The sequence below is a fragment of the Saimiri boliviensis genome, chromosome 10, assembly GCF_048565385.1.
Source record: "Saimiri boliviensis isolate mSaiBol1 chromosome 10, mSaiBol1.pri, whole genome shotgun sequence".
Taxonomy (NCBI): Eukaryota; Metazoa; Chordata; class Mammalia; order Primates; family Cebidae; genus Saimiri; species Saimiri boliviensis.
This window is the reverse complement of record NC_133458.1, coordinates 45,315,819-45,332,079: the sequence shown is the minus strand read 5'-3', so window position 1 is coordinate 45,332,079 and position 16,261 is coordinate 45,315,819. Positions and strand designations below refer to the sequence as shown.

At 37.1% G+C, this 16,261-nt stretch overlaps 1 protein-coding gene across 9 annotated transcripts in view; it reads right to left on the bottom strand.

Annotated features, from left to right (window-relative positions):
- The window catches only part of IMMP2L (inner mitochondrial membrane peptidase subunit 2), a 923,127-nt gene that overhangs the window by 749,379 nt on the left and 157,487 nt on the right, over positions 1–16,261 (bottom strand). Inside the window, exon 4 of one of the 9 annotated variants that reach the window (XM_074379218.1) lies at positions 1–16,261. This exon is cut by the window's left edge and continues 17,044 nt beyond it. The exons of the other annotated variants lie outside the window; for them this stretch is intronic. Coding sequence (XP_074235319.1) covers positions 16,126–16,261 — 136 coding nt within the window. The 3' untranslated portion in view covers positions 1–16,125. 9 annotated transcript variants of the gene reach the window in all.

Sequence of the window (16,261 nt, the reverse complement as noted above, 5' to 3'; positions counted from 1 at the left end):
ATATATGCACCCAGTACAGGAGCACCCAGATACATAAAGCAAGTTCTTTATGACCTACGAAGAGACTTAGACTCCCACACTAAATATATATGCACCCAATACAGGAGCACCCAGATATATAAAGCAAGTTCTTTATGACCTACAAAGAGACTTAGACTCCCACACAATAATAGTATGAGATTTTAACACTCTGCTGTCAATATTAGACAGATCAACGAGACAGAGAATTAACTAGGATATCCGGGACTTGATCTCAGATCTGGACCAAGCAAACCCAACAGCCATCTACAAAACTCTCCACCCCAAATCCACAGAATATATATTATTCTCAGCCCACATAGCACCTACCCTAAAATTGACCACATAACTGGAAGTAAATCACTCCTCAGCAAATGGAAAAGAACGGAAATCATAACAAACAGTCTCTCAGACCACGGTGGAATCCTCAGTTCATTAGAACTCAGGATTAAGAAACTCATTCAGAATCGCAATACTTCATGAAAACTGAACGACTAGCTCTTGAATGTTGACTGGATAAACAATGAAATGAAGGCGGAAATAAAGATGTTCTTCAAAATCAAGGAGAACTTGAAGACAACGTACCAGAATCTCTAGGACACATTTAAAGCAGTGTCTAGAGAAAAACGTATAGCAATAAATGCCCACATGATAAGCAAGGAAAGATCTAAAATCAACACCTTATCATCAAAATCGAAAGAGATAGGAGAACAAGATCAAATAAACTCAAAAGCTAGCAGAAGACAAGAAATATCTAAGATCACAGCAGAACTGAAGGAGATAGACACACACACACACACACACACACACACACACACACACACACAAAACCTTCAAAATTCAATAAATCCAGGACCTGGTTTTTTAAAACGATCAACGAAATAGACCACTAGCCAGATTAATAAAAAAGAAAAGAGAGAAGAATCAAATAGATGCAGTAAAAAACCATAAAGGGAATATCACCACCAATTCCACAGAAATTCAAACTACCATCAGAAATTACTAGTAACAACTCTATGCATGTATACTAGTAAACCTGGAAGAAATGGATAAATTCCTGGACACTTGCACCCACCCAAGGCTAAACCAGGAAGAAGTCGAAACCCTGAATAGACCAGAAACAATGGCTGAAGTTGAAGCAACAATTAGTAGCCTACCAACCAAAAAAAGTCCAGGTCAAGATGGGTTCACAGACGAATTCTAGCAGATGTACAAAGAGGAGCTGGTAACACTCATTCTGAAACTATTACAAACCATTCAAAAAGAAGGAATCCTCCTCAAATCTTTTTATGAGACCAACATCATCCTGATACCAAAACCCAGCAGAGACTCAACAACAAAAGAAAACTTCAGGCCAATATCCATCGTGAACACAGAGGCAAAAATCTGCAATAAAATAATGGCAAACCAACTGCAACAACACATCAAAAAGCTTATTCATCATGATCAAGTAGGCTTCATCCTGGAGATGCAACACTGATTGAACATACACAAGTCTATAAACCTAATCCACCTCATAAACAGAACCAAAGACAAAAACCACATGATCATGTCAATAGATGCAGAGAAGGCCTTTCACAAAATTCAGCAGCACTTTACGCTAAAAACCCTCAATAAACTAGGTATTGATGGAATGTATCTCATAATAATAAAAGCTATTTACGACAAACCCACAACCAATATCATACTGAATGGGCAAAAATTGAAAGCATTCCCTTTGAAATCTGGCACTAGAAAAGGATGCCCTCTCTCACCACTCCTATTCAATACAGTATTGGATGTTCTAGCCAGAGCAATCAGGCAAAGAAATAAAGGAATAAAGGGCATTCAATAAGGACAGGAGGAAGTTAAATTGTCTCTATTTGCAGATGACATGATTGTATTTTTAAAAGACCCCATTGTGTCAGCCCAAAATCTCCTGAAACTGATAAGCAACTTCAGCCAAGTCTCAGGAGAGAAAATAAATATGCAGAAATCACAAGCATTCCTATATAGCAATAACAGACTTAAAGAGAGCCAAGTCAAGAATGAACTGCCATTCACAATTGCTACAAAGAGAAAAAAAATACCTAGGAATACAACTAACAAAGGATGTAAAGGACCTCTTCAAGGAGAACTACAAACCACTGCTCAAAGAAATAAGAGAGGACACAAACAGATGGAAAAACATTCCATGCTCAGGGTTAGGAAGAATCAACATTGTGAAAATCACCGTACTACCCAAAATAATTTACAGATTCAATGCTCTCCACATCAAGCTACCTATGACCCTCTTCACAGAACTGGAAAAAAAACTAACTTAAACTTCATATGGAACCATAAGAAAACCTGCATAGCCAAGACAATCCTAAGAAAAAAGAACAAAGCTGGAGGCATCATGCTACCTGACTTCAAACTATACTACAAAGCTATAGTAATCAAAACAGCATGGTACTGATACCAAAACAGAGCTATAGACCAATAGAACAGAAAAGAGGTCTTAGAGATAATGCCACACATCTACAACCATCTGATCTTTGACAAACCTGACAAAAACAAGCAATGGGGAAAGGATTCCCTGTTTAATAAATGGTGTTGAGAAAACTAGCTAGCTGTGTGCAGAAAGCAGAAACTAGACCCCTTCCTGACATTTTGTACTAAAATTAACTCCAGATGGATTAAAAACTTAAACATAACACCTAATACCAGGCGTCCCCAAACTTTTTACACAGGGAGCCAGTTCACTGTCGCTCAGACCATTGGAGGGCCGCCACATACTGTGCTCCTCTCACTGACCACCAATGAAAGAGGTGCCCCTTCCTGAAGTGCGGCAGGGGGCTGGATAAATGGCCTCAGGGGGCCACATGCAGCCTGTGGGCTGTAGTTTGGGGACGCCTGCCTAATACCATAAAAACCCTGGAAGAAAACCTAGGCAAAACCATTCAGAACATAGGCATAGGCAAGGACTTCATGACTAAAACACCAAAAGCATTTGCAACAAAAGTCAAAAGAGACAAATGGGACCTAACTAAACTCCAGAAATTCTGCACAGCAAAAGTAACAATCATTAGAGTGAACCTGCAATCCACAGAATGGGAAAAAATTTTGCAACATACCCATACAACAAAGGGCTAAAATTCTGCAATTTACCCATCTGACAAAGGGCAATCTACCCAGAATCTACAAAGAACTAAAACAAATTTACAAGAGAAAAATAAACAAATTCATTAGAAAACGGGTGAAGGACATAAACAGACACTTTTCAAAAGAAGGCATACATGAGGCCAACAAACATATGAAAATATCCTCATCATCACTGGTCATTAGAAAAATGCAAATAAAAACTACATTGAGATACCATCTCATACCAGTTAGAATGGCAATCATTAAAAAACTTGGAGACAACGGATGTTGGAGGGGATGTGGAGAAATAGGAACACTTTTACACTGTTGGTGGGAGTGTAAATTAGTTCAACCATTGTGGAAGACAGTGTGGTGATTCCTCAAGGACTTAGAAATAGAAATTCCATTTGACCTAGCAATCCTATTACTGGGTATATATCCAAAGGATTGTAAATCGTTCTATATAAGGACACATGCACACAAATGATCATTGCAGCACTGTTTACAATAGCAAAGACCTGGAACCAACCCAAATGCCCATCGATGATAGACTGGACAAGGAAAATGCGGCACATATACACCATGGAATACTATGCAGCCATAAAGAATGATGAGTTTGTGTCCTTTGCAGGGACATGGATGAATCTGGAAACCATCATTCTCAGCCGACCCAAGAACAGAAAATCAAACACTGCATGTTCTCACTCATAGGTGGGTGTTGAACAATAAGAACACATGGACACAGGGAGGAGAACATCACATACTGCGGTCTGTTGGTGGGGAGTAGTGGAGGGACACTGGAAGTAGGGAGTTGGGAAGGGATAACGGGGAAAATGCCAGATACAGGTGATGGGGGATGGAGGCAGCAAACCACATGGCCATGTATGTACCTATGCAACATTCCTGCATGTTCTGCACATGCATCCCAGAACCTAAAGTGCAATAAAGTATATATTTTTTTAAGTCGGTTCCAAGAAGCACCGTTTGAGTATGAGCACATGTGAATATAAAACAGAGAAAGCTTAAATACTAACTGACAGGGATAACTTGTGGCATATTTATACAAAGGAAAATTACAGTAAAAGTTAGTAATCTAGGGTTACATTCAGCAATATGAATAAATCTTAATTCTATAATGTTGAATAAAAGATGCAAGTCTAAAAAAAAAACAGATTGGTATACTCTTTTAATAGTGTAGTTATTCTGCATGAGAAACAAGTATACAATTCCAGAAGAATACAAGATAATTTAAAACATATCATAACTATATTTTTACACAGTAGACCTTCCCATATTTATGCATATTTAATTATAATGATATTTATTAAAAAGCTATTGAGATCATTTTGAAACACACTTACTGAAAAGCTAATCTGGCAGTAGAATACAATCTGTTTATTAATTGAAGAACACAATATATGACATTTGTACACGGTAAAAGAGGAACAGAATTACCAAGAAAATATCATTGAAAACATCAAGTAAACCTTATGTTTAAAAAAAGTCCAATTGAAGATAAGAAATATCATGTACAGTATCACTTCCTCATTTCTACAACATAATTCAAACTTAAAGTGTTATGCAAATAAAAATTTATATTCCAAACACACCCAATGAGAGTACATAAATTATATATGCATTACGCAGGATAATAGTTTTTATAGACATCTAAATAAAAGACATTTTTAAAACTTGAAAATAGGCCAAGATATTTACATGGTGAAATAAAATTTCAGAGCATGGCACCTTAAAACAATCTCACATGAGATTGCTGCACTTCAGAAAAGCACTATTCATATTTCACTGAGCCAAAAAAAAAATTCCCTTATCATGTGAATATAGTGGAAAGGAACCATGCTGAAAGTCAAATAGAAATGCCAGTAATTTTCTCAAATAATAATATATTACCAATAATAATGATACATATCTGAAGGCTTATAGTTTCAAGATCAGAAAATTCCAGAAATATCAAAATGTCACATATTATCAAACTCTAAATAAAAAGTTGTCTAACATGTAACTGCCTAGTACTTGCTCATCAAGTAAATAAGAATTCATTTTAAGATTAAGAAAGCTAGCAAGTCAGTTCAAGTCTGGAAGTATTACATGAAATAACATTCATGAACAACTTTATTTTCTAACATTAGTAACAGATTTTATACCTCCACATAAGTATAGGTAAAAATAAAATCTATATATACATTCCAAGTGGCAACTGTTCTCTACAGTTGATTTAGTATTATGAATTATCTAAATAAAAACCAAAAGTAAGTTACCAGAAACAGTAAAATATCTCCATCAAAAACTCCTCTGTGCATATTCTGCAACATTAATTAACATAAAATAATTGAATCACTGCTAATTTATTTGTCAGGGAAAAAACAATAGTTTATTGTAGCACCTCAAAATTTTGAAGGCACTTCACAGTATTATCTTTCTTGTTAACACCATCCAATGGTATATTTATCAGTTGTCATATGAAGGCCCTGCCATGAGAGTTTTTAAACATTTATTAAGAAATACCCTCTATATTCAAATTTAGATAGTTAATATCTTTAAAGAATGTGAAAGAGTAGATTATATATTGATTGACTCTTACAACATGCTCCAGCCAGATAATGATCTTTTGTCAAAATATGAGCAAGATTAATCGTGTGTTCCTCCTCACACAGACTGATAATACTCAGAATGTAATAGGAGCAAAACTATCCAACTAAATGGACCTGAAAGGACTAGTGCTATGGTTCAGATTTTTCTTTTTCTTTAAAATTTTAGTCCCTTGAAATATAACTTCTTGAATTAATACACAGCTATTTAAAAAGCAGCAGACTTGTAATCAATATTTTTACTAACAGCTATTCCCAAGAGTTCCTTAAATATAAGCAGCAGAGGTATGCAAGATGGAAAATACCTAATTAGGTTTTCCTGGACCAATTTAGCTTGTCCAGCTACCGAATATTTTGACAATAAATACAGTCACACACTTGAGTTTGAGAGAGAAAAATTAGCCCTTTAATCAACTCTAAAACTAGTCTAAAAATTAGCCATCTGGCTTGTCTCTGATATACTCGGATATCATATTGTATCGTCAGAAATTGTGAAAAGAAATACCAGGTATAAACTGCTAACCTTAGAATACATATTTAATTTCAGTTTTCTCCACAGAAAGTAACAGAACCTGTTTCTGTAAGGTACCTGAGTTGATTCTAAGTGAAAAATATCAGATTATTCTCATTACTATCTTTTATCCATGTTTCCAGAATGAGAGAACAAATCTGAGCACCATATTTATAAATAAGTAGATCTGGCCAGGCACAGTGGCTCACACCTGTAATCCCAGAACTTTGGGAGGCCGATGTGGGAAGATCATGAGGTCAGGAGTTCAAGACTAGCCTGACCAACATGGTGAAACCTCGTCTTTACTAAAAATAAAAAAATAAAAAATAAAAAATTAGCCAGGCATAGTGGCACACACCTGTAATCCCAGCTACTCAGGAGGCTAAGTCAGGAGAATCACTTGAACCTGGGAGGCGGAGGTTGCAGCAAGCCAAGATCACGCCACTGGACTTCAGCCTGGTCAACAGAGTGAGACTCAATTTCAAACAAAAAGAAGAAAGGGAAAGGGGAACGGAGATCTGTGAGTAAAGAAAACCAGGTTATCCCCCAGACGCCTGCATTTCCACCCGCAAGTGCTGCACAAACTGTTGTAGCTGATTAACCCAGCGTATTTATATTTTAGTTTCTACATTCATTTGGTATTAGTAGGGTGCAAAGTACAAAGGACATAGAGGGAAGTAGAAAAGGGCCAGACCATGTCACACCTTACAGGAGATACTACTAAGTTGAGATTTTTTGACCTGTAAGACATGGGGAGTCACTGAAAAAGCGAAAACAGAGGAGCAATGTAAGTAAAGGCTGGATGCTACTTTTACTCTGCTAGCAGTGTAGAGCTACTTCAGTATATGTGGTATCCCCTAGCCACATTGTCTATCGAGCACTTGAAATGTGACCACAACCACAGGTTGAAAGAATATTTTGGATAAATGAGATGAAATAAAATATATTATTATACTCAATACCACTTCTTTCTATTTGTAAATGCAGTTACTAGAACAGGTAAAACTATGTATATATGCCTTGTATAATACATTTCAAGTGGACAGCACTTGAGGAGATGAAAAACTGTGAGGAGGAAAATACACTAGCAATGGGAAGAACAAGCTACACCAATGTAATCTCCAAGGTGAGAGATGACAGCCTCATCCAGAATATTAAGAAAGAAGAAGAATGGAAAAGTTCAAGAGAAGAAAGAAAAGTAGAAGATGCAGGACTTGGTGACTGACTCAGTATAAGGAAAAAGAGACAAGTCATTTGTTGGTTCCTTCCTTCCTTCCTTCAAACACGTCATTATTGCATGCCTAGAATACGCGGGTACCATGCTGGTTAAACTATAGTGAACTAAATGGAAGTCTGAAATGCTGACCAACTCTCTAGTTTGAGAAACTGAGGAAAGGCTGTTATCATCCATTGAAACAGCAAATAGAGGAAAGAGGAAGACTTTTGTTATCAAATGTATCAAGCATGAAGTGACTACAGGTTATTTAAAAGGAATGTCAGGGAAGAAATTTGATGTCATGATCTGAAGTATCACAGAAATGCCTAAGTTGAAGCTAGAGAATACAGAATTAGCAGCAGACCCATGAAAGGGTTTGCTCCAGGAGAGGTTGTTGAATGATAAGGTCAAGGATCCAAGAAACAGTGACAGAAAAATTTCAAAAAGGACAGATAGAGGATAGACAGCAAGTTGACTAACAAATAGCCAGGTATGAAAAGAAAAATTCATAAAGAATAGAATCACAAAAACCAAAAGAGAAGAACCTTTTAAGGAAATAACGTTCAATAGAATCAAATACAAAAGAAAAGTATGTAATTTTGGTGAAGCAGTAAAAAGTATATAAAATACAAAAAAAAAAAAAATCAAAAAGTATTTGCTAAGTCAGAGATCACCGATGACCTTCATGAAGGCAATCCCAGTGGTAGTAACAAGCAAGACTGTCAAAGACTACAGAAGGCAAAACAGCAAAGGAGACGCAAAAAAGACCAAGTATAAACAACTGTTTCTAAAAGCTTAACAATAAATAAAAAATAAGAATAAAGTAGTGAACACAGAATCAAGGGATGGTTTGGAGTATTGTCATTTTTTATTTTGGACATGAGAGAGATCTGAGTATGATCAGAAAAGCAGTCAGTACAGAAAAGCTGGTTAAAGAGGCAAGAAATTGAGTAACTAAAGGAGCAAGGGCTTAAGGAATTGGGAGAGAAGACCTAGAACACAGATGGACAGGAAACCTGAACAGAAGAAAGAACATCTCTTCCTCCAGAAATGAAAGTGAGGATGGCTCAACAGGCAAAGATAAATTCAGACTCAGGTAAAAACTCTAGTTCCTGTATTAAAATATCACTCAGGTTATTACAGTAATTACTGGGCATCTTTGGCTAACAGTAGCTAAAAGTCTGGTTCCATACTTCCAGGATTTGATTAATATTGCTAGCAAACATTTTAAAGCCAAGGATGTATATATTTATCCAGGTAGGGAGAGTCATCTTCAGTCTACTCTGGAGCCAGTGACTGATTATATTCTAACATACACACACACACACACACACACACACACACACACACACACACACACCCTGTGAGAACTGATTGCCATTAGTAATAAAGAAGAATGAGGAAAGAAAATGTAGACTAGAGTAACTGGGGACAGGAACCCACATATCCCTCTAGGGTTTCTATCTATGCAAGTGTGCAGTAGAGAGACTGAAGAGAATAGTTTCCCTCCTGTCTATATAATCCAAGGCAAGATTCATAGCTATCATACTTTGTCACAGTTAAAACGTTTCGGGTGGAGTTATTGTGCTTTAAAGAAAGGAACCCAGATTCCCTGGATCCCTACTCTGCCTGTTTCTGGGAGTGGTAGGCATGCCTAGGCAGGATCTGGTCCTCCAGGAAGAGTGATCAAAATTATTTTGCATGATTAAAAACAATCTGTTGGCCTGCCCATCCACATCTCTACTCTGCACCAGTATCTCCACCTACAACTGAATGACTAAAGGGTATTGGACCTCATTGGACCAGAAAACCCAACTAAGCCTACAAAACTAAGCCTCATGGTTCAACACTCCTCACTGAAAAAGCCGGACTTTGAGAGCTATCCAGCATTTGTCCACCTTTTAAAGAGCACTTTATTTCCCTGTTGGCTTCTACACCTTTTTATAAATAATGCTTCAGTCCAGAATCCTAGAGGGCAGGAGGAGTAGGTGGAAGATTCAATAATAAAAACATCACCTTGAAATTCCAAAAATCCTAGTGACAAACTTAAATATGCCCTAAGTTTTTTTTGTCTCTCTCTTTTTCATTTTTTATTTTCTCACTCTGAGCCTCCTGAAATCCCCCTCCTTCTACTTTTATATGTTCAAGCCCATGAATATTCAGTTTATATGTCACCTTGTGACATACAAGGAACTTTTCTCTGACCTATCCAGTTACATTTCAATATCACTGCCTCATCTATGCTCTTGTGCCTTATTTATATTTCAATTAAGCACTTGCTTATAATTAGTTATTTAATTGTATCTCCCAGCCAGGTGAGGTGTCTCACACCTTCAGTCCCAGTTACACAGAACACAGGTGGAGGAAACACTTGAGATCAAAAGTTTGAAGCTGTAATGAGCTATAACTGCACCACTGCACTCCAGCCTTGGGGTGCAGAGTCCCCATCTCTAAATAATAGTAACAAGAAGAAGAAAAATGAGAGTCCCCATCTCTAAATAATAGTAACAAGAAGAAGAAGAAAAAGAAGACAACAACAGTAATGAAACAGTAGCAGTAGTAGTAATTGTATCTCTACTAGGAAATCAGGTCGAGATTGCTGAATTCAGCTTTGTATCTCTGGCCTTGAGCCCATTGCCAAGGTTGATCCCCGCTCCAAATCACAATTCATTTCTACTTCTCTCAAAGTCCAAAAGTACTTTATAGGGCAGAAACTGGGCCTTGCTGCACTCTATCAGCACTGTCCCTCTATTTTTGAAAGAAGACAAAAGAAGGAGATCCTGAAGGCCTCTGTATCATAGGTAAACAATCTTTTGCCTCTTCAGCCAATCACTGCTCCATTTGGCCTCTAGCTAAGGAGTCTCTCAAGCAGCAAGCAAAATGTATGATTCATAAATAAGTTTAAATGCATCATGTAGGAGTAAAAAGAACTGGGGCCAAAAAGGCAGCTCTGGAGTTCTCCCCATTCATTTTAAAAACAGTATTTTACACACATATTTTTTTAACTGGATAAAGTTAGTAAATAAATTGTACTAAATTTAGAATTTCTAACTTCATTATTAATGATAATAAAATGCTTTACAAAGTATATTACAGTATAAAAAGTATTTCCAAACACTTCCATTTTATACTCGAGGAAATGACGTTTTAGAAAAATTAGGTAGGTTCTGTATTGGTTCTTATTGGTTCTGTATATGGTTCTTATTCATCAACCAATAATGAACAAATGCCTACTTTGTGCAATGCACTGGGATTACAGCAGCCCTGCCCTCATGGAGCTCTTTCTTACAGGGAAGACTTGTAATAAATAAAATGTATATGTCAAATGGCACTACTGGGAAAATAAGACAAGGTGGGGGTGGGGGGCAAGGGGACAGTTTTGAGTAAGATAGCCAAATAAGGCCTGATTGACAAGTGGCATTTGAACAAAAGGGGAGTAAGAAAGCCAAGTGCTTGGTACCCTAACCTGAACTATTAACCAAATCTTGGATTTTCATTGCTTACACTTCTTTCACTACAGAAATTTGCCCTTTATAAAAGAGGGAGATGTTGACATTCAGGAAAGCAACAGGGGAAGCAGTACCTTGTTCTCTACGTTTTGGGCACATTAGATAAGTGGTTCAGAAAATCTTGAACAGGACCCAAAGTGCTAACCCAGACTCAAGTGAGTCCCCAGCCACACATTCTGAGACTCCAAAAAGATGCCAAGTGGTAATTTTCATTGACAGGACTAGCAGTATCACTGCAAATGGTAAAATGTTAAAGTTGTAACTAGAGAATGTTTGATCTTTTTATTGCTGTTTTTAAAGGCAGATGTCCTGAGTGGTTCATTATGGTTCCTAGCATATAAAAGTCATTTTACTCTACTGAGTTATTTGGCTGTCATAAGACAGAAAATGAGCTGCCATAAGAAAAGTCGATGGAAATGGAAAAAAATTACAAATATCTGCTCCCACATCCAGATCAGTATCTTCATCTAAGACATAATTTATCCTTTCAAATGGTGTAAGTGTACATCTCAAATAATTATCCACTTACCCTCTACTAATTAGAAGTAAGTTTTCGCTCAGTAAGGTTGGGTAAAGAAATAAAGTCAACTTACCAATTGCTTCAGATGATGTTTTGTTTAATAGAGACAGGGTCTTATTCTGTCACCCAGGATGGACTATAGACTCCAACTCCTGGGCTTAAGTCTCCCGAGTAGCTAAGACTACAGCTACGTGCCACCACTCCCAGCTAATTTTTTTTAAGAGACAGGGTCTTAGTCTGCTGTCCAGGCTAGTGTTGAACACCTGGCCTCAGACAACCCTCCCACTCTGGCCTCTCAAAGCAGTGGTATTATAGGCATAAATCACCACTCTCAATCTGCTCCATATGATTGATAAATAACCTGATATAATCATCTAAATGAGTCAATCTTTGCAGAATAAATAATTTCTCCATGAGTAATCCTTCCCTATACTCAGTTTTCTCCAATCCCTATTATCATTGCTCTTTTTAGACTCATACATTCATTCACTTAACAAACATGAATGGTATGTCTAAGATAAGGCAAACACTTTGTATGACTGGTTTTCTATTTGAAAACATAGAGTATGTGACTCTACAAATATATATACACATAAACATACACTAATTTATATACATTGGCCCTATGCAACCCTAATTTGAGGATATTTCTAAGCATGCCAGCTGCTTAAATTCAAGTGTAAAGGTATGTGTATTTGTGTATGTGTGTGCATGAATTTATGTGAGAGACAAAGGCAGACAAAAAGAGAAAGGGAATGGGTAAGCAAGTAAAGTGACATCAGACAAGGACAGCAAACATCATAAAAGACTCATGATAAAATGTAAATATATGTAAATAAAAAGAATAACATGAGCTTTCATTCCCTTTCCCTGTGCAATCATAATCACTGCCCATCAACTGCTCTGTCCATATCATGTGTGCTCCCTGTGTTCCTTAAAGGTTATATATAACCAAGATCTACCTTTAATGCCATTGGCAGAAATATCTGTGCCATGATCTATTAGCTGACGAGTAATTGTATTTTATCTTGTGAAAGAAAATTAGGCATAAAATGACCCCACAAGAAGAAGAGAACTGATACCTCTGTTTCACAAAAGAGGCGAAAGAGATTTAACCAGATAATATCTTAAGTTTCTACCTCACCATCCATTAATTTTAAATTTGATTTTGCTTCTTATATCACATAGCACTTATTCAAAAACAGCAGAAGAATACCTCTATCTGTTGTCCTGTAAAAAAGAAAAGAAAATACTATTATTTGTATTTCTTGTTCAAACGCTCAAAGAATAAAAGTACTGTTTTCAGAAATGATGAGGTTCCTGCAGATAACATTTACCCACAGGATTTGAGGCTTTTTTGTGACATAAAGTGCAGAGTACTTTGAGGATGGTTACAGATGCAATGGCACAGAAAAGGCTTTTAACTTTGGCTCATTTCCTCTGACCACCATGCCTCCATTCTAAATTATAACCTCTCAAAGCTACAGATTCTTTAAAACTGCATTTAAACTAGCTTTCTGTGGTATCATTGCAAAATAAGAACACTTTGTTACTTAAAAATAAAAGCACAAAATTGTTGGACTTGATAACTGTTCTCATTATTGCAGACCAATAAACGAGGTTAAACAAGAATTCATTTTAGCTATTGCTTATCAAGCTGCGAAGAAATAAATCCAAAAGAAACCAAAGAAAATCCTGCCTTAACAATACAGTTTCTTACTTATAAACTATCTTTAATAACAAAAGTGGCTAGACTGTATGCCAGTGTTATTATCTTCCATAACAGAATCTTAAGCTAAGCACTAAAATTCTGTCATTCACATCTAGGCACTCTGTTGCCCAGGCTGGAGTGCAATTGTACAATCTTGGCTCACTGCAACCTCCGCCTCCCGAGTTCAAGTGATTCTCTTGCCTCAGCCTCCCAAGTAGCTTGGATTACAGGCACAAGCCACTATGGCTGGCTAATTTTTGCATTTTTAGTAGAGATGGTGTTTTACTATGTTAGTCAGACTGGTCTCGAACTCCTGACCTCAGGTGATCCACCTGCCTCAGCCTCCCAAAGTTCTGAGATTACAGGCATGAACCACCATACCTGGCTTAAATAACCCTATTTTTAACAGAAACTTGTTTTATGATATAATACATACCAAATGCTAGCTGCTCAGAAAATCACTTTTAGAGTCTATACAGCCCTTCATATCTAAAAGAAAATAATAAAAGTGCTAAGAAACATAAGAAGTATCTGGGCCCCTTTTCCTTGGTTAGGGCTGAGAAATTGCCTGGCACAGACAGCAGGATCAGTACCAAATATTCAACCAGCTGGCTGGGGATAGCAGGTTGAGATCAAGAAGGTGACCCATATAGCTGTAAAATTAAGTATAAAAAAGGAAAATTGGGCAAACAAATAAATATACTGAGGATAATAGGAGCCAGGTTTTTCTAATGTTGGAGAAGAAAACTGCTAGTACAAAAAGGGGAAGGAAAAATAAACTCTACTGTTTGTAATTGAGGAGATCAGTAGGAACATATATTTTTAGATAGATCATGGATTAATAGATGGAGATGTCTATGTATATATGTACATATAATTTACATAAGTATTATTCCATTTTCACACTGCTGATTTTCACACTGGGAACAAAAAGAGGTTTACTTGGACTCTCAGTTCCACATGGCTTGGGGAGGCCTCAGAATCATGGCAGGAGGCAAAAAGCACTTCTTACATGGCGGTGGCAAGAGAAAAATGAGGAGGAAGCCAAAGCGGAAACCCTTGATAAACCCATCAGATCTCGTGAGACTTAGTATCACGAAAATAGTACAGGAAAGACCAGCTCCCATGATTCAATTACCTCCCCCGGGGACCCTCCCATAACACATAGGAATTCTGGGATATGCAATTCAAGTTGAGATTTGGGCAGGGACACAGCCGAACCTTATCAATACATGTATGTACATGTACATACATATAGACATACAATGTACAAACCTGTATTTCCTAGGTCTGTTCACTGAAAAGATCTAGAAGCAAAGAGACCTCAGTAGCAAAGAGCAACCTGAGAACCTAGTAGCAAAGAGCATCCTTAGAATCCACAAAAAGAAACCAGAAGTTGTTGGTAGTGACAGGGTTGGGGCAAGAAAAGTACAAGACAAGTTTGGACCACACCTTCTAACATGATCAACTAAGAACACGGTATCGCTTTTGTGGTAATCATGCCCGAAATAACAACCTCATCATGAGGAAACATCAGATAAACCCAAGTAGAGAAAAAAAATATGGCTGAACTCTTCAAAAATGTCAAAATCATGAAAGATAAGGCAAGATTAATGAAAATTCCAGATTGAAGAAGAGCAAAGAGGCAGGACAGCTAAATACAAGGCTTGGATTCTGGGCATATAAAGAACATCATTGGGAAAATTGGTGAATTATGAATTGAATCTGTGTAATAGATGTACTAGTTTCTATTTTATGGTTATACTGAGGTTATGTAGGAAAATATTCTTATTTTTAGAAAATAGTCACTTAATCACTAAGGGAGCACTGGGGCATCATGTCTCCAATGTACTCTCAAGCCAAAAAGCCTTCACAAGAATAATAATGTGTAGAAGTAAGAGGAGAGGGAGGGAACACACACACACACACACACACACACACACACACACACACAGAGAGACACAAAGACAGAGACACAGAATATGATAAAGCAACTATCATAAAATCTTAATATTGAAAATTTGAGTGAAAATCATATGTGAGTTCCTTGTCCTGTTCTTGCAGTGCTTCTATGAGCTTGAAATTATTGTCAAATGATTAAAAAACAAAGAAGTATTTGGCCATAAGTGCCCATATAACTATTAAGAAAAATCTTAACTCTTTATGAAGGGCCAGAGTCTGCTCTGAATTTTGAAAAAAGAAAAAAAAAAAAAAAAAAAGCTTGTGCTAGAGACTAATATAGCCTATGTAATTCTAAGAGCACTAAACAAAGATGTTAAAAGGGGTTTTGAAAGTGTCTAAAATCTGTAAACTGTTAATTCTTACAGAATACTTGGCTTAGAAAGGTGATGTATATTAGGGAATTATTAATATAAGAATAGAATTGCAAAATTTCCCTGAGAGTCGCAAAATAAGACCTATGTAGACAACAACAACATGCCTCACTCAGATCCCCCTTCAAAGCAGCACTCACTTATGGCCCACATGTGGGCAGTAGAGTCAGTAGACAGCTGTCAAGTCAATAGACTTCAACATTGTCACGATACAGAGAACCGCCCTCCCTTGGGGCATTTCACATCCTATGACAGATCAGGGATGACTTGAAACAACTCTGAAGGCCACATTGTCTGAGGACACACTGGCTTCTCTAAGATTCTGTCAGGCCGGCCTCACAGTTTGACTTCCTCCCCTGCTTAATCTTCCTTCTTCCTTTTCCCAATGATGATCCCTCAAATACGTCTATAACATCCCAAACTCCATCTCAATGTCTGCCTCTAGGGAACCCAACCAGCCACAAGGCCCTCTTCCGTGAGTTGATAAAATGTAGGTTGATATAGGCACATTTTATAATTTTGTCTTGTGAGCAGGTAACTTTATTTCCAACTCACAAGACAGGTGTAAATTTTTTTCAGGTAAATTCTGTCTCTAATTCTTATCCATTTACCTTCTCATGCTGTGTGATAGAAAAACTGTGCTTTCCCCTTTTGATGTTAGCCAAATATAAAAGATAATCATTGTTTAAACAACAAATTTCCCTCTTATGGTCCATTAGCTCCTGCTGCTTGTTC